The following is a 22,339-nucleotide window of genomic DNA, read 5'->3' on the forward strand; positions in this document are numbered from 1 at the left end:
GATCATTTTTATGGCACTTCGTTGTATGTTGCCGTCTTCATTGTATACAGCATTACAGCATTGTGAATTTGGTGACATCATGAACAGAGGACGGTTGAATCCACTCATTTGTTGGGATTGAACCTTTGTCTCTTGCATCCAAGGTCAGTCACATAATTTCTGCACGGAAGGCACTTCCATGTAGCAATTAATGTGAAACCTGTGGGTAGATGGTAATGTGTGGCATGTGTAAATTGTGTGTACATGCAGTTATCTGCACGTGTGAAGGATCATTGTATGTATGTGATGATCTCTATATGAGCTTCACCTTCATTTTTTAGTGCTGAATGTAGATGAGTAATAGGCTTCTCCTGCTATTAGCCTTCTCAGAACGTAGTGGGTTGTATCCTCAGGTTTTCTTTCTCTGGAGAATACAACAACCCACAGATTATTTTTCTAGAATCCTACAACTCAGACTTTTAAAGTCATCAGAAGAATAATTGTGTTCATTAAGATTTCCAATTTAAATATGGAATGAACTGTCACAATTCATGGTCATGAAATATTAGAATTCCACTAGATCTGACTCAGCCTCAGTTTTAAGTTCATGGGCTGACATATTGTGCAACAGTATGTCAGCCTAGTAATGTTGCATTTGTGCCATTTGCATTAGTTGCGCAAATGCAATAATTGCATCATTTGCAGTATGCAAGAGTGAGCCCATTGGAAATAGGCTTACTGGTGTGATGCAGTTTCAGCATTTGCACTACGTATGCAAATTGCACAAGCACATTATTAAGCTGACATACTTTTGCACAGTATGTCAGCCATGATCATTTTCTATCATTTGATAATAGTCTGAGGGTGCGTCTACATTTCTGCCAAAGAGCTTAGACCACAATAAAACATTTTCTTTTAAGGGATTACTGAAGATTTTGATTTTGACTTAAGCTTTCCTTCTTAATTTTGACTAAAAGCATCCAATTTGTGCCTGGTTTTTGTTTGTTTTGTTGCGGGTTTATTCATTATGTTGATCCATTCAAGTTACATATGGTCATTCAGGCTCTGCTATCCTTCACCCATCTAAAATCAAGCCATGTGCACAGACACAGAAGCCCTTACAGTGGAAAGAGCAACATCTGTGCACCGCAGAGCTCTATATTATACTGTGTATTAAATATTTATATCCCACTCCTCCAGTGCAATACTGCTTGGTGCAGCTTACAAGAATAATAAGACAATAAAACAAAACCATATGAAAAAGGATCTCTAGTGGGATATCATTTTCATATGGGAAAGTTCTCATCTCTTTTTGGAGTATAAATCTGTGGATTACCTCTTGTTGTAGTACGTGTACTAGCAGGCAGTTGTGTTCAAATGTTCTCTTCTTTCCACTGAAGGTCTAATGAAAAGGCAGGAGACATAAATCATCATACTGCATTTAATCTTTTACAAGATGTCTTTAGATAGCTGGGCTGGGCACAGAGCATCTGCACCTCCAGCCAGCCCACCCACCACCATTGTTCTCTCCTCCTGCCTGCCATGCTGGCATGCCCAGCTTTCTTCCAACCAGCTGCTTCCCTGCCTCCCCCCCCCCCCACCGCCATGCTTTCTGACTTGTGGGCCAGCTGGAAAACCGGCCCGCCACCTCCTCCCACCTCCTCCTCCCGGCGGCCGGGCCAGGCTGGCCCACCGCCGCCTCCTCCATCAACTTCTCATCCCCAGCATCCGACCCAGCCCACCGCTGCCACCATTGTCTCCCCATCCCCATTGCTATCTCTCAGGCAGCTGCTCCCCCAGGCAGCTGCTCTTGCGAGAGCTGCCACACATGGGATTAGCGATGGGTACACCTAGGAGAAATAAATATATAGAAGATTCTTTAATCAGCCTATAGAAAAACAACAGTTAAAATCATTGTTGTTCAAGATACACTTTAAACTAATCTTCAGACTTCTTCAGGATTTCTCAAGATTATTGTAATCAAGTTTAGAAGTGTTTTTATGGCAATTTTATGTTTACTAGGTCTTTGCTTCATCACAAGGATCAGGATGCAGAGAGTCTCTGTGAACAGCCAAAGGTTTCTGCTCATTCTCTCAGGATATTCCTTGATTTCCTTTTCCTGTATAGGACTGAATCTGAATTATTTCAGATTTCTTCCTTTTCTTTTCTTTTAAGTTATTATGTGACTCTTTGGACCCCCAGTGGTGATTTCTAAGCTACTTTTCCATTAAGATGTTTAAATGCCACCTTTATTTACACTTTTGTTTTCTGTAGCTGATGCAATATATCTGTTTTCCCCCTATGATAATAGCTTGAGTTACTAATTTAAAATTAGCAGAAAAACAAATAAGCATGTTAAGAAATACTGGTTCAAGTTCTTTAGGCTTCACTTAACTTCTTCTACTAATCCTTATATCCTAGTTTTTTTTAACTTTAATTTGTACAGAAATAGTCTCAACAAACTGATATGGTTGTTTATTTTATAAAGTTCAACATGGTGTATATTAATTTGCTTTTCCGTGTTGTAATTACAATTGCAAATGAAGCCCTAAGAAATTTTGAAATGAAATGAAATCCTGTGGATCCTGACAGATGTCAGGTTTCTAATTCTGTCATTCGGAAACTCTCTTTTCCGGAAAGGATAATATAATTATCATACATTATCTACAATAAAAGAGAGAGTGTAAATGAAACATGTCTTGGCAGATGAAGGCTGGATGTCTTGTTTTAATAATCATACAGGTTAATCTTTTCATTAGATTTGACTTTTAAAACAAGCTTATATCATTTTTCGAGGCAAAAGCAAAAAAGAGAAATGATGTGTTTAGTCCTGAATTTTTTTCTCTTCAAACTCTGGAGGAAATGTATGCGGCAGATTAAAACATTTCTATTCAAGAAATTAGCATTTAAGACATTCCTGAAAACTGAGGGCAAATTATCCGTCTCTTTCATCTGTTCCTTCCGGTTCTGAAGCAAATTCTTTATATCCAGAAGGCAGTCATAAAGGCAAGGCCTCTGATGAACAGGTTAAGTAATGTGTGAAATATTCTGACTTTGGATCTGCTGTGAATAATAAAAATGGAGACATCCTGCTTTCCAGCATATTACTTGGTATCTCTTTGAGGTGCACATGTTTATGGAAACTAAGCTGTGAGACAGTCTTAACTTCATAGCAGACAGTGTGAGAACCAAGGCTGGCATCATGTTATATGGTATATCGTATTACCATGCTTACCCACCCACCCACCCCCGCCCAAGAACCTACCCTAAAAACAAAAAACCATTAAACATGAGAAGAAACCATAAATCTTTCACTTATACCTAGAGACTTGATGTAAATTTTTATCTTACTTGCTGGGCAATAACTCACAAAGATAACACAGAATATGCAAAACTAAATGCTGACAAACTGACTGCACCATGCATGTATTTGAGTCAGGCCCAGGGCAGCATTTTTGTAGCCTCAGAAAGTCTTGTTATATAGCTCACAGTCCAGTATATCTCAATCTTAAAACATACAGTGGGTATTGGAAAGAATCACCCCCTTTGATAGACCTTAAATTCTGGTTCCCTTACATCCTGAAATGAAAACACAAAGAAAATTCCCTTCACCAGCTGTACTTATCCAATGCAACCTATAACATCCAACTGAAAAACATCACAATTACAGTCCAGAAAAAGTGTCAGAAACAAAAAACAAGAATTACTGAGATTGAAAAAAGGATCACCCCCCCAATGTCAATAATTTGTTGAACCACCTTTTGCTTTAATAACAGCCTTGAGTCTGTTGGGATACTTCTCTATCAACCTTGCACATCGAGACAGAGCAATATTTGCCCACTCCTCCATACAGAACTGTTCAAGTTCGGTCACATTGGATGGTAGGTGTTGGTGGACTGCTATCTTCAAATCTCCCCACAGATTTTCTATGGGATTTAGGTCTGGGCTCTGACTGGGCCACATGAGGACGTTCACTTTTTTCTCCTTCAGCCACTGTGTGGTCAATTTTGCTGTGTGCTTTGGATCATTGTCATGTTGAAAGGTGAATCTTCTGCCCATCCTCAACTGTCTGGCAGAGGGTAGCAGGTTTTCTTCCAGAATCTGACGGTATTTTGCCCCATCAATTTTTCCTTCTACCCTAATGAGAGCCCCAGTCCCTGAGGCAGAGAAACACCCCCACAACAGGATGCTGCCACCTCCATGCTTCACTGTAGTTATGGTGTGTTGTGGATGGTGAGCTGCGTTGGATTTACGCCACGTGTACTGTTTGGTGTTGAGGCCAAATAGTTCAATCTTGGTCTCATCTGACCATAAGACCTTTTTCCATTTGGCATCAGAATCTTCAAGGTGCCTTCTGGCAAAGCTCAAATGAGCTTTAATGTGGCCTTTCTTGAGAAGTGGCTTTCTCCTTGCGACCCTCCCGAACAAGCCACATTTTTTCCAACCTCTGCCAGACAGTTGAGGATGGGCAGAAGATTCACCTTTCAACATGACAACGATCCGAAGCACACAGCAAAATTGACCACACAGTGGCTGAAGGAGAAAAAAGTGTACGTCCTCATGTGGCCCAGTCAGAGCCCAGACCTAAATCCCATAGAAAATCTGTGGGGAGATTTGAAGATAGCAGTCCACCAACACCTACCATCCAATGTGACCGAACCTGAACAGTTCTGTATGGAGGAGTGGGCAAATATTGCTCCGTCTAGATGTGCAAGGTTGATAGAGAAGTATCCCAACAGACTCAAGGCTGTTATTAAAGCAAAAGGTGGTTCAACAAAATATTGACATTGGGGGGTGGGTGATCCTTTTTCAATCTCAGTAATTCTTGTTTTTTGTTTCTGACACTTTTTCTGGACTGTAATTGTGATGTTTTTCAGTTGGATGTTATAGGTTGCATTGGATAAGTACAGCTGGTGAAGGGAATTTTCTTTGTGTTTTCATTTCAGGATGTAAGGGAACCAGAATTTAAGGTCTATCAAAGGGGGTGATTCTTTCCAATACCCACTGTAATTAGAAGTAGGTCAGTAGGAGAGCCAATCGGGATGAGGAGATTTTACCGGTTCTGGATGGGGTTGCACTCCCCTTGAAGGAGCAAGTACGCAGCTTGGGGGTACTACTGGACCCGGATCTGCTTTTGGAAGCTCAGGTGGAGGCGGTGGCCAGGGGTGCCTTCTCACGGCTTCGGCTGGTGCGCCAGCTGCGTCCCTTTCTCGAGAAGGCAGATCTGGCCACAGTTACCCACGCCTTAGTCACGTCGCGGCTGGATTACTGTAACGCGCTCTATGTGGGGCTGCCCTTGTAGAATATCCGGAAACTGCAGCTAGTGCAAAACGCGGCAGCGAGGGTTTTATCCGGAGCTGCCCGTTGGGAACATATCACCCCCATTTTGAAAGAGCTGCACTGGCTGCCGGTTCGTTTCCGGGTCCAATTCAAGGTGCTGGTTTTGACCTTTAAAGCCCTAAACGGTTTGGGCCCAGGGTATTTGAGGGACCGCCTGCTCCCAAGGGTTGCTGCCTGCTTGACGAGGACATCTGAGGGGGCCCTGCTCCGGGTGCCGACAATGAGAGAGGCCCGGCTGTAGTGCACTCGGGACAGGGCCTTCTCTGTTGCTGCCCCCAGACTCTGGAATGCTCTCCCAGTGGCCATTCGTTCCTCAGACTCCATCACGGCTTTTAGAAAGCTTGTAAAAACTTGGCTTTTTACCCAGGCTTTTACATAATCGTTTTTACTGCTGCTTCTGGGTGTTTTTATTTGTTGTATTGTTTTATGCCTGTTTTTATATGTTTTTATACTTTTAGCATGATGTTTTTATTGTGTTTTTATTGTATGTTTATAAATTTTGTAAACCGCCTTGGGGCTATCTTTTAACGAAAGGCGGTATAAAAATGCAAAAATAAATAAATAAATAAATAAATAGTCACAACAGACACCTCTGGTGCAAACACAGAGGCTGTTCTCACATGCAGGGAAACTGGGCTATGGAAACCCAGCTTGGTTTCCCTTTTGCATGAAATCCACTGGGAGTCACTTGGCTCCCGGTGGCACTGCAGTGGCAAGCCCACCTCTGGAGCCCGCCTTCAAGCACTCCCTTAACCTCGTTTTTTGGATCGTCGGCCAGCCCCGGTGGCTTGCAGCCAGGGCTGGGAGATTGCAAGACTCCTAGCTGGCGTCAGGGGGATCCCCATAATGCACCGTGTACTCCAGTGTTGCATTATGGGTGTTCTGAGGGGCGGGGCAATGCGCCCGGGCTCCTGACCCTCCACACTGCCCGAGGGGGCAGCTGCACGTCTGAACACACAATTTCCATGCCAGGACCAGCAGCCCAAATTGGCTGCAGGGAGGTAAGCATTTCAAGGCTTCCTCCCCACTCACCCTGTAGCCCTTTCTCACCGATTGTGAGAAAGGGCTCACACTCCTATTTTCAATGATGCAAATGTTGACAGTTTTATTAATTCAAAATAATTTTGCACAAAGATTTGCTGTGCATTCGACTTGTTTAAAAAATTGTGAGATGTTCATGTCAGTTGTTGCTGAGCACAGGAAGCTGGGGGTGAGGAGACAACCCTTAAAGACCCTAAGAAGTATTACCATATTGTATTCCTATTTGGCCTGCTCATTCAGGATTACGTTACAGTTGTAAGCATGCTTATCAGTGAAAAAACATCCAGCTGAATTTCTAGACAAACATCTTTAGAATTGGACTGAGTACTTAATTTTCCATTACACTTGTAAAATAAACTTGAGTATTTACACAGACACAGCACATTAATTATGTTTTATCACAGTATTTCTTGCAATTAATTCTTTCGGGGGGGGGATTCTGTTTTTCTCTCACACACATAAAGTACAAACAAATGTGGTGTTTGACAAAGAAGTAAGGAGGAAATTTTTAGGAGAAGTTGTGTGTTTGCCATGGGAGGAGTTCAGCTTCCCTAACACTAAAGTTCAAACCAGATGGAACCTGAAATGTGTCATCACATTTTCTTTCTTTCTTTCTTTCTTTCTTTCTTTCTTTCTTTCTTTCTTTCTTTCTTTCTTTCTTTCTTTTTTTTAAAGAAAGGACCATGGTGGGAAGAGGACAGTTAATGAATGAATACACACACACGTGCATGTACATTTCTTGACAAATTTGCCCCCCTCCATCCAAAACTCCTGTTTCTGCCACAAGGGAATCTGCTATTTCTGTCTAGATTATTCTTATTTCCTTCTAGGACAAATAGCAGCTGAGGGGGCAGTTATCATCAGTAAAATAATGATAACAATGTGACGGGAAAGAGTTAATTCCCTGTCCCACACTGTGGAGCTTATTCAGATGAGGTTCCTGTGGCTTTTATTAATGGATGGAAATGCAATGATACATTTTCATCACATCTAGTTTAACCATAAAATTTCCTCTCATGTTAAAGTAATAACATATTTATCTCTACCTCCTTCATTGATTCTCCTAAAAATTGTTTTTGGAGGAGTACACATGGTTGCACACTTTTTCTGCAGAATGTAAGAGTGGGTGATAAAGAATTCTGTTGGAAAATTTATGGAAATCCCAAGGCCCAGCCTGAGGGTATGTGTGGTGGGCTGCCGACCCCACCCTCATGGTGCAGTGTGTGCCATGCAATGATTCCTCCATTTCCTACTGAAAGAGCAGGAGGCTTGCATTTTTTTTAACATATCCATAGCTAAAATCTGGCTACTGGAGAAAATTAGGAATTTTAAAAATGCCAACACTCTCCCCTGCTCAATCTTCACCCCTCACCTTTACCTCAGTTGGTGGTAGCACATCAGTTATTACTGCCCTCCTTCTCCACTCTCCCAATTCTGACTTTTGAAAAGCCAAAGTAAAGGAGCAGCATATGGAGGAGGATCCTTTTCCTCTCTCTTCTCTTTGCTTTTCAAAAGCCAGAGGTGGGAGATTTGAGGAGGAGATTTGAGGTGGCTAGTCCACGTGTCATTGTCAGGTGAAGTTTGGGGGAGGTAACCAGTCAGCCGAGATGGTGACTGGGAGAATCTGAATCCAGATAAGATGGAGGTACTTATTGTTCGGGGTTGGATCTTTGGAGATGATTTTGATTTGCCCGTTCTGGATGGGGTCACACTTCCCCAGAAGGTACAGTCTGGGAGTACTTCTGGACCCACAACTCTCCCTGGTATCCCAGGTTGAGGTGGTGGCCAGAGGTGCTTTCTATCAGCTTCGGCTGATACGCCAGCTGCGTCAGTTTCTTGACCTGAGAATGGTGGTACATATGCTAGTAACCACCAGACTTGATTGCAGCAGTGCACTCTATGTGGGACTGCCTTTGTACGTAGCCTGGAAATTGCAGTTGGTACGGAATGCGGCACCTAGGTTGGTCTCTGGGTCATCTTGAAGAGACCGTATTACTCCTATATTGAAAGAGCTACACTGGCTCCCAATAAGTTTCTGGGCAAAATACAAGATGCTGGTTATAACCTATAAAGCCCTAAACAGCTTAGGCCCTGGGTATTTAAGAGAACGTCTTTTTGCCATGAGCCCCATCGCCCATTGAGAGAGGTTTCTCCGCAGCTGCCATCAGTTCGTCTGGTGACTACGCAGGGGCAGGCCGCCCTGAGACTCTGGAATTTGCTCCCTGCTGAAATAAGAGCCTCCCCATCTCTGATCACTTTTTAAAAAATCCTTGAAGATCTACCTTTTCACCCATGCTTTTTAATTTTTTAATGTGGTTTAAAACTGTTGTAAGGCTTTTATTTCTGTGTTTTAACTTTTTAAGTTGTTCTGAGCCACCCAGAGATAGACGTTTGGGGCAACATACAAATCTGATCTAATAGATAAATAAATCCACTGTCTCCACAAGTCTGCCATCTGAGGCAGCCACCTCACCCCACTGAGTGTGCGAGTGATATCCACTTGGAACCGAAATTGTGCCATACCTCTGGGAAGACAGCTGTGCAGTCTTGGGACTTTTGAAATATCATTATAAGCATCTCTTATATAAAAGGTATAAAGTGTGAAAATATACTTAATCACAATGAACATTTTTTAAGTGTGTGTGTATTCATAATGTACATTTAAATGAACATGAAGTACAATAGTGTGACTTAAATTATATCACAGCTGTGCTCGTTGTACATGCACCAGTCCTTTTATGTAAGCTTGTCTGTTTTGGAATCCTACAAAGAAATTTTTTCTTTTTCTTTTTAACACTTGGTTGTGGTTGAAAGTCGACTCCAACAAAGACAAGTTGGGAATGCTACCTCCCTACACACTTTTATTAGCTCCATAGAAGTGTGTTTGGCAAAGCTAGTGAGGAAAGAGCTGGCATTCAGGGTTCCCCTCCCCCCCCCCCCCGGAAAGTCAACATTCAGCATAAATGAAGTGAATTGCTTCTACGGTTTGTGCTTTAATGGAAGTAGCTCTCTTCACAGGCCTTACCATGCAACTGATGCTCAGTGCAGTTCTTATAAATATGCTACACATGCTTGTAAGCCACAGAGACAAGTGCCATACAAATACATAGATAGGTGCTCCCTCCAGTGTAAGTATGGCATCCTGGAAGCCGATTCTTGAATGTCTAGCTTTATTCCTTTACAGAAGGTAATTTTAGTAGCACTCATCTTTTATTTAGGGCTGCATAATTTGGCCACCCTGCAGATGCTGGACTACAACTCACATAATGCCTGATTACTGACCACAGTGACTGGACATGATAGGAGATGTAGCCCAAAAACAGCTAGAGTGCTGAAGTTGTGCATGCCTGATTCGGCAGTACTGAACATCACTGGGAAATAGTTAAGTCCTCACCCCACCACACACACAATACTTGAAGGTGACCTTGAAGGCAAGAGATACCTTCAAGGAGCTCATAAGCAGGTGCTTACCATCGTGTAAGCAGCACCTGCAAGCTGCAGCGCTCTGCCCGCAATCCCACACGGGGCGGGGGCAGCACTCCGCCCAGCATCCAGCTTGGCCGTGGTCTAGCCCTGGTCTCTGTGCTAAAGTTATGCCTTACAAAATGTTTTCCTGCTGTCATTATCTCTAGGAATAACTTGAATAATTGGATCTCATAGGGATCCAACAGTAATTTCAGTTATTCCTGTTTCTTGTCTTATAAGGATTAGGGATGTGCACGAAGCATTTTGGCACCTCTAATTCGAGACACCAAAACGCTTCGAGCTGCCCCAGCCGAATCATTTCTGTGGGTGGAGAGGGGCACTTTAAAAGGAGGAAGGCAGGTCTTACCTGCCCCTCCGTTGCTCCTCCACTGCCCCACCACAGTGCTCCCAGCAGCCCGTGGGTGGTGACAGCACATAAATGGCATCTACGCATGTGGAGCAGCACTGCAGCCGTGCGGCACAGTATTTAATACGGACAGCGCTGTGGTGGGGCAGCAGAGACGCAACCGAGGGGCATGTAATACCTGCCTTCCTGCTTTTAAAGTACCTCTTCGTCCCCCCTCCACCGGTTGTGCATGAAATGCTTTCCGCAATCCCTAATAAGGAAAATAAAATGAAAGATGATAATAGCAGAGTAAATGTGCTGGCAGTATACGGTTCTTTTGGGGCAGATGATGTTCTTGCAGCAACAAAAGGTGTTGGAGTCTGGGGGCTCTTGTTAATTGGCTATACCTGAAAAAGGGCAGACGCTGCATATGCATGCACAGAATGCTTGAAATGCCATCAGAGAGCTGAATGACTTTCCCCCCACCTCCTCCTCTGGGAACAGAGCTGCACCTGCCTCCCCTGATGTATACACACTGATGAGGAAGACAGTAGTTGGGGACCCAGGGGTATTCAGAGGGATAGACTTGTCCCCTGCCTTAAGTCCTAGGATCAATAGAGAGACTCCACTAAGTTCAGTGGGAAAATGTAGTAGTCCACAGATGGAACAACTATGGGACTGCATGTTTGTATCCCTGAGGACAACACTTTGGAGCATAAGGCATGTGTGTCCATTCAGCTTTGTGGTATAAAAGATATACAAGAAAACCTCTAGAGGATATGCTTGCTCATCAATGCTGCAGTCAGATGTATATGTGTTTAATAAGGTGGAAATGAGGAGACAGGTACCTCAAAGAAAGGTGGGGGGGGGCACATTCATGAATTTCCATGGCTCCACTTGCTGCTTACTAATTTTTATATGTCCTTCATCTTCACACACACACACCATTTGCTCTTCAGTGTAAAATGTAAGAGAAGGAAGTGTGTAGCCGGCACCACAGGGGCTGCTATCACTAAGTAGAGGCTACAAAAGAAAGATGGAAAGTAGCAATTTATCATCCATCTGCCCCCACCCTACTCCACCCCCATGCGCCCAGTCTTCCCTGTGGCCGTCGTCCTTTATTGTCCTTTACTTGGCAGTGGTTCCTAGGAAAGGAAAATCACGTTGCTGTTTATAAGCAGTTGAGAATTCAATTCTGGCTTGAAATAGTAAGTCTCTTTGGAAAACTGCTATTGTTTGTGGGGGAGGGGTTCCTTCAGGGTTTTAAAATTTTGCTTTAAGCAAGTTGTTCGACTTAAAGCAGATTTAATTTTTATTTAGCTTTTACTTGAGTTTATTTTAATAAAATATTTTAATTTACCAATTTTAATGAAAAATTGCTCATGCTTGAAGGAAACTATTTTACACAGTAAGATATTTATGCTAGTCAGGAGGGTATTACTGTTAGTAGATACTATGATTTTTCTGGTCTGTGACTGTAACAAAGATTACTACTACTATTAGTAGTGGTAGTAATGGTATTACCAGAGTCTTGGCTGCAGTGCTTGATACTTTCTGTATGAAGCATTCCTTCTGTATCCCGTTTACTTGTTTCACACTTATATTGTTTCAGAAGCTTCTATAATTAACTGTAAATATATTCCGATTTCCAGGCTGTTGCTTTAACCTAAACAGACCACCATCTACTTTTACTTCCTCTGATATATATTTTAGGGGGCTGTCATATACCTTCTCAGCCTCCATTAGGCTCTGCCTATAGTGTTTGCCCCGTGATAACTATTTCACATTCAAGTCATCACTTCATGTTGCAACCAGTCCTATACAGATATATTTGTAACCTATGTATGGTGGAAGATTGGGGTCACAGGCAGATGTCCTCCTCCAGCTGACTTGACATCCTGGTGCTGAGTAACATGTTTCATTAGGTCCCTATGTGCATAGAGCTCAATGCATACAAGCCCAATTTATGTAATCAATACCTCTTTCCCATTTCAAGGAATATTTATTTTGCAGATAAGGGCTGAGTGTGTAGGCCCCTATTACGTTATGGTGTCCAGTGAATATAGGACAGGTATGTCTGAGCTAGGGCATGCATTGCATTGGTGTGAGCATAGTTCTTACACTCCATTACATGTAGAGAGTACACATATCTACACAGGGCTTCTGAGTAGCAACCATGCATGTGGGAATTAACCCTTAGACAAAACTGTTCCATATGGTAGGGACATCTCGGACTGCTAAACCAACAGTTTAGTTTCCAAGCTATCCACCACTCTACCCCAGAACAAGCCACCACTCTACCCCAGAACTACCCTATACAAAGAAGCCAGTGCAGCCAGGTGTATAGCAGTCTCCTCCAGCCTCCCAGGGGCCAGGCTAATCCCTTCACTTCCTTGCTGGCCAGAAACTTTGCTAGGTGTGAGGGACAGGGTGTGGTGTGGTTTTATCTTCCCTACAGATTTAAGCTGGCCTGGTAGTGGTCTCTCCTCCCACCTCAGTCTTTCCTTTCCTACCACATGTTCTTGGGACAGGAAGAGAAAACCAGCCTGGAAAGCAGTTTTGGCCTAATCCAACTCCATTGGTGCTAAAGGACATTTATCACTCATGGTGGTGAAAAGAGGTGGAGGAAAGGCTATATTGTTACGGTTTTTCTCTCACCACACTGCTAACCCTGGGTTATGAAAATGCCAGACTCAAAATAAGGGAAAGAATTTATTATATGGAGCAGCTAATTGATTAGGCCTCCATTCCGGTTGGTGTCTTTTTGGGCAATCAAATTCTGAGCTTTACCCCTGCCAACTATTTAAATCAGCTAACAGTCCCAAAGTACCACAGATCCCTGACATTGGCCTGATGCAATGCCTTGTGCACAGCTGTGATGGAAGGGAGATATCAAAGAATTCCATATGGAGAGCGTATTTGCCCCTCTGGCTCTGGTGAGATTGAAATTACAGCTCATGTACTCTTGTACTGTCAGTATTACTGTGATATTCAGCATAAGCTCATCTCTCCATATATTAGCTCATATCCAGGCTGTACTGATTCCTTCTGCCTAAATTTCCTCTTGACAGATTGGAGTGGCTCTAGATCCTATAACGTAGCTAAGTTCTGCCTTATAGCTAGTAAAATTTGTTTAGAATTCATTAAGAAAAAAATATTCTAACACCTATATGTATGTAGCCTCCACTTGCTGGATATGTTGCTGCCATACATAGTATAGAATACAATATGGTATGAGATTTAATACCGCTCTGTATCAATTACATAATTTTTCTGTCTTGCTATCTTTATACACAGTGTCATTCTGATATTAGTGTTGATTAACTTTTATATATAGTTTTATGTTCATAGTCTTAACTTTTAGCTTCTTCTACTTATTATATTTTTATGGAGACTCTTTATTATTATGTAGGAGTAGATTGTTTGAACTTTTTCCGTCAGTTTTGCTGTTGTGCTGTTCAAAGACCGAAATAAAGACTATGCTATGCCTAATCCAAAAAGTGGAATCTGGCCCATGTTCTGAATAAGCTGGAAAATATCAAGCAGGATTCATTAAGAAGGTAATAAACTAACAACATTAATTACCTCACCTAATATTCAATGTAAAGCAAAAATCCTCATCCCCTAATAACATTCTTTGCCACCCCTTTGCCCCCAAACTAGTTGTTCTAGAGTCTTCTCTTCAGTTGGAGCGTCTTTTGGCTCATTCAAAATGTATGAGCAATTTGGTCTGATGCATTTGTACATTTGTTAGCAAACTCCTCTGCCTTTCTAGAGAGTCTGATGCACAGTGAGAACTCTAGCCTACATCTCACCCTTTTCTGCTTCTTAATTTTTCCTCAGTTCTCTTTCTCTTCAGTCTGACTTGCCATTTCTCTCCTTTTCTGTTCCATTTCTCATTTGCTTTTGGTGAAACTGGGGTTCATGTTTTCTTGCTGTTAATATTGTGTAGATCTGTAAAATTAAAAGCAATACAAATTTGTATGTGTGCTTTTAAGGTGACTAATTGATTTCTGTATTGTTCCTAGAAAAGAAAAATAAGTGCATTTGAAAAATGTTTTCCATTTTTCCATATTCTCCTTTAAAGTATGACTAGAAGGCTGGCTGAAAGTGTCCATTAGCAGCTTAATTCAAGGTCAATGATCTGAAGGCTCCATTGTTTCACCCTTCCCAGACTCTGCTAATAGCCCAGGGACATCAAAATTCCCTTCTACCACTTCCTTGGCAAACCTTTCCCCCCTGAAAGAAAACATGGATACTGACATCCAGCTCCTACTGAGCTTCACATTTTCACTTTTGTTGGCATTAGCTGCATTTAAATTATAACTACCTGAAGGCTAATTTAGATAGGATGTTTATTCCAAACTAACAACCCTAGTCAGGAACACATTGTGCTGCCCTACTTGCATTTCTGATACTGAGCCAGTTATTTGAAATTGCTGTCAGGTTATGTGAAACTCAGACAACAAATATAGACGTTAAAATGTGGAGCCCAAGAATGAGGGGTATCCACTAAAATCCACTAAACTATCATCCAATGTTGAATGTGTTCTGAGTTTGTGCTAGGCAAAGAGGTGTATTTCTAATCGCATAGCTCTCTCTTTGCACTTCACTGTGCATATATAGATGTTTGTGAATGTAATATAGGATGTTTGCCATCCAGAGTCATCAGAGGAGTCATTGTTTCTGTTGTGCAAGTTCCAAATCTATTAATCTTTGCAGCTGACAAAACCAGCAGTTCAGTCATCCATCTACGAGAATCGTGTGTGTTGTGCCAAACTTCAAACTTACAATTTTTAGATAGAACTGCAGAGTTGAGATGTAATGTTTAAGTAGTTAACTTTCTTGGCATACATTTTTAATTAATTCTATTGTCACCTTAAAAAAAATAGTAATCAACTTGTTCACATATGGCATCGATAGGACATGGGGTCAGTTTGTTTTTGTATGATATCTATGATCTGGATGGCTTTTAGATAGTTGTTTGAAACAATATACTGCTACATTAGTGTCTTACAATGCTGTATTTGTGGGTAACAGTCTAAAACCAGAATGCAGTAAAAATGTCAATAGAAATCTTTTTTCCCCTTTAAAAGGAAAAGACGACAGAGATAGAGAAAAGGATAGTTGTTCAGGACAGAGGAAAAAATATTAAGGGAGATCTTTTTACACTTAAACTTTAAAAAGTATAACAGCAAGAAGAGAGAATTAAATTGCTAGTTAATGTTGGGGGGTTTTAACTAGCACCTGGCTGTTTTTTAACTGTGCACCTGGTTTATTGTGAAATAATAGGTTTAAATTTCAGCAAGGTAGGTTTGTTAACATTTGAAAAAAGCATATTAACTAGCAATTTAACAATGAAGCAAGGACAGCAAGTTGTGAAACCTTATTCCTTAGAGAAGAGAAGAATCTGCCAGGGATGCTGCTCTAGGTATGATACTTGGTTTGATGTCAGACTATAGACTAGATTAGGTAATTGAACTAATCAGATTATTTCTCAAAGGCAAGTTTCAGTGAAAGTGCTAGAGCTGAAGCCTTATATTTTCTTGGCTGTGAACTGGGAAACACGAAAAAACGTTCTACACTGGTGTCAATTCCAGTGACCAGAAGCCCACCTAAAAACTAAGTCAACTTAATATTGAGTCTAGAACATTGCTCAGACTTGGATGTCAGTCCCTCTTTACCACTTGGCAGGATGATATAGACAGTCAAACTACTGAGGTGCAGTTTGGCTGACTGGGCTCAAAGAGAGAGATGACTATCAGTTCTGCCACTTTATTTACATGCAAAACTTGCTTATTCTGTAAGACCTTCCTTTTAATTCTCGGTATACAACTCAGTCACTGAGAGTTTCAAGTTAAGAAACTTACTGACTGGACTTGGCTGTTCCTACATGTACAGAGGCTGCAGCCAAATGTAACATGTCTACAGAGCTTATATGGAGATACTGGCAAAAGGGACAGGGAGAAAATAAGTATCCTAGCTTTTATGACGGACTCATCCCAGTGAGAAAGTAGAGTAGTTATGCATTTTAATAGCAATCTGTGGGTTCCATTCATTAGAATTGTTGCTAGATTCCATTTATTGCTTTTACAAGAAATATTTCTTCTGGATTGTATATATAGCGCCTTGTATTTTCATGTTAAATTAGAGCAGGAAATACCTCATTGTTTGGAAAGTTTATGATGTATTGTAAAATATTGCTTAAAGGTTTTAAATTCTAAGCTCCTTTTAAAAAATATATAGCATAAATATATGTTATTAAATATCTGTATGATTGTATGATGTGTTACAACTATGATGTGTGATGTGTTATATCATCATTGTGATATAACTCTTTATGATTTGGGGCTAATCCAGACATTATATTTATAGTTGAGGGCTAACATCCGGACAGTCAAAACATGCATGTAAATAATCCCTCCAAGCACACAGCAGGACCACTTCTGCAATTTTGTCAGTTCCCTTACGCTTTTGTGCAATTGAGCCAACAGATATTTCTCTTAGAGTGCTCTCCTGCTCTCCCAAAGCCCTCTGTTGCAGCAGAAACTTAGCGCTGGATTCAGCAACGTGTTTCTGCTACAAGTGAGCGCTTTCGGGGTGCAGGAGAGTGCTTCAGGAGAAGTGTCTGCTTGTTTTGTTGAGCAAAAATACATGCATAAAGAAACCAACAGAGGCTTGATTCCGCTGCGTGCTTGGAATGATGCTATCTACACATATGCTTCATTAATCAGGATGTCAGCCACTGTGAACAATACTGCCTGTCACTACATTTGAACTTATATGTACAAAACTGAATGATTACGTAGTTTCCTCCATCCAATAACTGTAACCAGCCAGTTCACATTACGTTTGCACATGTAAGCACTTCTTGGCAGATGTACAGGACAGTTTGCACTAAAGTAAATCTGTGAGAGAGAGTATAATCGCTTCAGCCATTTGGGTAGTAACTTAGGTAGTAGCTTTCAAGTATAGAAGCTCTGTATATTCTAAATGGCAAAAACCAAAACAAAACAAATTATGAAGGTAGAATGCCAGCAGGGGAGGAGTTCTTCTCAGAGCATTGCACAGAGTGTTGCATGTATGACTATCTACCTGAGGGGCAGAAGTTGTGAGTGTGCACACAGTGCAAGTTGTGGGTGTGAGCTCTTGTTTTTTGAGGGAACAAGCTCGTTCCCTCAAAGCCAAGGGGGCTGACCTGAAGAAGCTCAGGGAGGCAGAGAGGTTTGTGGATGAGACCCTCAAGGATGTGATAGAGGCATCCCACTCCCAGGCTGACAGTTCCTCTGCTGTCATGGAGAATGAAAGTCTCAGGGAAGGAGGACATCAATCTGAGGTAGAGGGGCATGCTCCCTTAGAAGGGATCCCTTCCTTGGGTGATGCGCCCATATCCTCTTGCTCAGAGGATACTCCTCCAGGGATTGTGGATCTCCTAGTAGTGGATGGTTCAGTCATTAGAAGTATAGAGAGATGGGTTTGTTACCCACGTGTAACAAATAGGTAACTTGCCTGCCTGGTGCGAAGGACACAGCATCTAGATAGGCAGTGCGGGAGGAGTCAACTGTTGTGGTGCCCATTGGTACCAACAATGTTGGGAAATGCGGTCCTGGAAGCCAAATTTAGGCTGCTAGGTAGCATACTGAAATTCAGGACCCACAGGGTAACATTATCTGAAGTGCTACCTGCTCCATGCACAGAGCCAGCGAGACAGGCAAAGCTGGGGGCTTGCAATGCATGGATGAGACAGTGGTGCCGGGAGGTGTTTTTTTTTTAAAAAATTTAACATTTTTAAACATATAAGAAGCAGAAAACCTACCAGGGAGGCCCCTTAGATGATGAGGGCATGAAATAATTAAGGAGGATAAGGAGATTGCCAAGAAGCTGAATGAGTTATTTGTATCAGTTTTCACGGCCGAGGATACTGATCATATCCCGACTCCGGAACTGAGCTTCGCAGACTTGGAGGCTGAAGAAGTGGGCCAATTTGAGGTGGTGAGAGAGGATGTTCTAATCTAAACTGTCTTGAGAAACTAAAAATTAAAAATTAACAAATCACCAGGGCTAGATGGCATCCATCCAAGAGTTCTGAGGGAACTCAAATGTGAAATTGTTGATCTCCTAGCAAAAATATGTAACTTGTCCCTACAGTCAGGTTTTGTACCAGAGGACTGGAAAGTAGCTAATGTAACTCTGAATTTCAAAAAGGGATCTGGGGGTTCCAGGAAACTATAGGCCAGTTAGCTTACCTTCTGTGTTGGGTAAATGGATGGAAAGCATACTTAAGGACAAAATTGTTAAACATATGGAAGAAAAGGCCTTGCTGAAGAAGAACCAGCATAGCTTCTGCAAGGGCAAGTCTTGCTTCACTAACCTTTTGGAGTTCTTTGAGAGTGTCAACAGGCATATGGATAAACGTGAGCTAAGCCCGCTCTCCCTGCAAACCCCTTAAAGGTGAGTCACACTGATTGTGAGACTCGCCTCATAGTATACTTGGCCTTATAAAAAACTTTTGACAAAGTTTCCCACCAAAAGCTCCTGAGTAAACTTAGCAGTCAAGGGATAAAAGGACAGGTTCATGTGTGGATTAGTAACTGGTTGAAGGAGAAGAAACAGAGGGCAGGAATAAATGGACAATTTTCACAATGGAGGGAAGTAAGAAGTGGCCAGATTTGCAGATGACACTAAACTATTTAGGGTAATAAACTCCAAAAAAAAAAAAAAAAAGTGAAGAGCTCCAAAAGGATTTCTTCAAACTGGGTGAGTGGGTGACAAAATGGCAAATGCAGTTCAATGTAAGCAAGTGCAGAGTGATTCATATTGGGGCAAAAAGCCCCAACTTCACATATACACTGATGGGGTCTGAGCAGTCAGTGATTGACCAGGAGAGAGATCTTGGGGTCATGGTGGACAGCTTGTTGAAAGTGTTGACTCAGTGTACTGCAGCTGTCGAAAAAGGCTAATTCCATGCTAGGGATTGTTAGGAAGGGGATTGAAAATAAAAATGCTAATATTATAATACCCTTATACAAATCTATGCTATGGCCACATTTTGAATACTGTGTGCAGTTCTGGTCTCCGCATCTTAAGAAGGACATTGTGGAAGGACATCATAGAAGAGGGCATTTACAGAAGGACAACATAGAAGGAGCACCTTCCTTATGCGGCAAGGCGACAGCGTTTGGAAAAGAGGAGACTACAGGGAGACATGATACAGGTGTATAAAATTATGCATGGAGTAGAGAGGACAGGGGTGTGACTGGTGAGATGCCTGGGGAATTGCGTCGGGAATACTTGGACATCGTGCTATGGAACCGGCTCTGGGATTTATCATTTGGGAATTGGGGTTCTGTATATGATCAGTGTTGGGAGTTTAGTGATCCTGGAAAGTTTGTTGGAGGCCAGTGTCCTCATGCGGTTAGGCTGTCTAAATGGCTTGGGTCTGATCTCACTGAGTGGTTGCGGCTGGTGGGGAATGTGCCTTTGATTTATCCTATCTGGCTCTATTATCCCTCTGTGGTTCTGCTGGATGGTTTGGAGGACGGCCCCTTTAGGGGGTCTGGTGTTGCGTTAAAGTCCTCGATTTTGGAAAGGTTGTCAGCTGACTCTGACTTTTGCAGAATTTATACAGATGGTTCCAGGACTGTCCAGGGAGAAAGGGTGTCTGCGGCAATTGTTGTTCCCAGTTTGGGTGTGAGGAGGGGATATAGGTTGACTGGGGGCATTAGCATCATGACCGCTGAACTCACCGCAATACTTCTAGCTCTGGATTGGGTCCAGGACATGCCCCCTGGGAGATTTGTGGTTTTGTCAGACTCTATGTCGGGTTTACAGGCTATTCAAGGGGGTGCTTTTATGAACAAATCTCCCATTGTTGCTGCCGTCTGGAATCTAAGTAATTCTCTGCACCTGAGGGGTTTTTGCGTTCGGTTCCGCTGGATTCGTTCGCATGTTGGGATCTTTGGAAACAAGCTCGCAGACGCAATAGCGAAACAGTCTTTGGACCGTTTGGTTGTAGATTGCAGGATCCCCTTTAATGGTATGGAGGTCCGATCTTGGGTGAGGTCGGAATTACGGAGGGTCTGGCAAGAGGAATGGGATATGGACTCCACAGGTCGGAGGGTTTATGCTTTTTGTCCGAAATTGAGTGATTTTAGTCTCTTCAGTGTTTCGGGTAGGTCCCGGCAGGTTGCTCTGTTTAGGGTGTTGTCGGGCCATTGCTTGACGAGGGACAGGCTATTTCTCATCGGGAAATCTGGGGATGATTTGTGCTCGCTTTGTGGGGTGTCTGAGACTGTGGACCACCTTTTGTGGGATTGTATTTGATTCAGTGACGCTCATGTGCATTTTTCTCTCTCCCTTCAATCCGCTGGTTTTAGCGGTAGGTCTCTTCGAGCATTGTTCTTGGATCGTCGGAATTGGAAGTTGGCTACCTCTCTTTTGTGGAATTTTCTCAAGTTGTCCCGTTTATTTGAACATTTGTAGATCTGTTTTTTTCTGGTCATTGGAGCTCTTTTTTGGACTTTTAGTAGGTGGCGTTAGTGGGACCTTAAGGTCCTGGTACGCCATTATCCTTCACAAGAAGAAGAAGAAGAGGACAGGGAGAAATTTTTCTCCCTCTCTCACAACTCAAGAACCAGGGGTCATCCCATGAAACTGAAGGCCAGGAAATTTAGGACTGACAAAAGGAAGTTCTTTTTCACACAGTGCATAATTAATCTATGGAATTCTCTGCCACCTGATGTGGTGATGGCCACTAACCTGAATGGATTTAAAAGGGGCTTGGACAAATTAATAGAGGACCGGTCTATCAGTGGCTACTAGTTGGTTGCTATAGGTCACCTCCAGCCTCAGAGGCAATATGCCTCTCAATACTAGTTGCAGGAGAGCAACAGCACCTCTTGCCTGTGGGCTTCTCAGGGGCACCTGGTGAGCCACGATGTAAAGCAGGATGCTGGACTAGATAAGCCTTGGGCCTGTTCAAAAAGCGCTGTTCTTATGTTCTTAATTATTGGATGTACATTAAAATCTGAATTAGATTAAGTTCACCTAGTCCAGTTTCCCACAGGACTACATAAACTAGGTGGTTTCCAACAATGGTAAGTCCAAAAGTGGGACATTTAAGCAAATACTCCACAAACCTACATGATCATCATGGGTGGTGGGAATAATTCCTGCAATTACAGAGGTTGCTGCCCACTAAGAACTGTATATTCTAGGTTTGTTGCATTGATACATGTGACAACATCCTTGGGAATGGCTGGGTCAACTCCTTCATTTTTCTTCAGGCAAAAATACTGCAAGATTTTGATGGGTTCAGAAATGCTTTAATGAGATTATAAATCTGGCATGTGTTAGCATTTTAAGATCTCTTTGTTTTTTTCAATTATGTTTATGTATTGGAATTTCAGGCAGTTGGCCCCTCTGAGTGTAAGAAAAACAGAGTAACAATATGTAATTAACAGTCTCATGTACCCACATTCCCTGCAACCTTAGAGCTGATGCACATGAGCATTGAGATGATAGTAGGTTTTTCTAATCATATGTTGACTCCTCATCTGTGGCCCACTGCATGTGTGTACATACTGCTGTGCACAAGATTAATTTTTTTTTGCAATAGAAATGTAGATTTGTAGTGGCAATACAAGAAAAAGCATACGGGCCTGCGGCCGTATCCTGTATATAGTGTAATCTCTTTGTAATTCCTTGGGCAGGGAGTTAGTGCATATAGCTGTATTTGAACTGCTTCTATGAGCCCAACGATTCTGTAACTTAATAACTTGAAATTGTTATGATTGGCCTTTATTATATACTAGTAATTTTCAGCCCGTTAAAATAACGGGCACTAGTAGCCTTCTCCGCCCTCCCTCCAAGAACTTTCAGTGAGGGGGGGCTGCTCCCTGGGCGGTGCTGGGAGGGAGGCGGAGATCCCGTTTGGGGCCTGGGCGGATTTTTCACTCAGGCTCGCCACACACACACACCCCTTGTTTTTACGGGTCGGGCAGCCGCAGACCAAGGACCCTGCTGGGCAGGCTTCGGTGCCGCCCTCCTCTTCTCGACACGGGCCAGGAAGCCCTGATTTGAAGGCTCTGTTGGGGGATGGTTACGGAGAGCCTCTGCTTCAACACGATTTCCTCCATCTATGGGGCTGGTGGCGGGGAGAGTAGGCGA

The 22,339-nt window shown here is 42.5% G+C and overlaps 1 protein-coding gene and 1 long non-coding RNA gene across 9 annotated transcripts in view; one reads left to right on the plus strand and one right to left on the minus strand.

Annotated features, from left to right (window-relative positions):
• The window catches only part of SPATA5 (spermatogenesis associated 5), a 266,668-nt gene that overhangs the window by 206,502 nt on the left and 37,827 nt on the right, over positions 1 to 22,339 (plus strand). The window contains exon 16 of one of the 8 annotated variants that reach the window (XR_008307816.1): positions 13,584 to 13,731. The exons of 6 other annotated variants lie outside the window; for them this stretch is intronic. Coding sequence is in view for 1 of the 2 variants with exons in the window: in XM_053252085.1 (XP_053108060.1) it covers positions 2,002 to 2,046 (45 nt within the window). In the remaining variant the exon portion in view is untranslated. Of the gene's footprint in view, positions 1 to 2,001; positions 2,469 to 13,583; positions 13,732 to 22,339 lie in introns of those variants that run through there. One more of the 8 variants, XM_053252085.1, reaches the window with a different exon arrangement.
• LOC128326042 (uncharacterized) lies at positions 307 to 14,118 on the minus strand. Its single transcript, XR_008307822.1, has 3 exons — positions 13,987 to 14,118; positions 1,316 to 1,381; positions 307 to 403 (listed from the first exon to the last, which is right to left on the minus strand). It is a non-coding gene; the product is annotated as an uncharacterized LOC128326042 (long non-coding RNA).

The sequence above is a fragment of the Hemicordylus capensis genome, chromosome 5, assembly GCF_027244095.1.
Source record: "Hemicordylus capensis ecotype Gifberg chromosome 5, rHemCap1.1.pri, whole genome shotgun sequence".
Taxonomy (NCBI): domain Eukaryota; kingdom Metazoa; phylum Chordata; class Lepidosauria; order Squamata; family Cordylidae; genus Hemicordylus; species Hemicordylus capensis.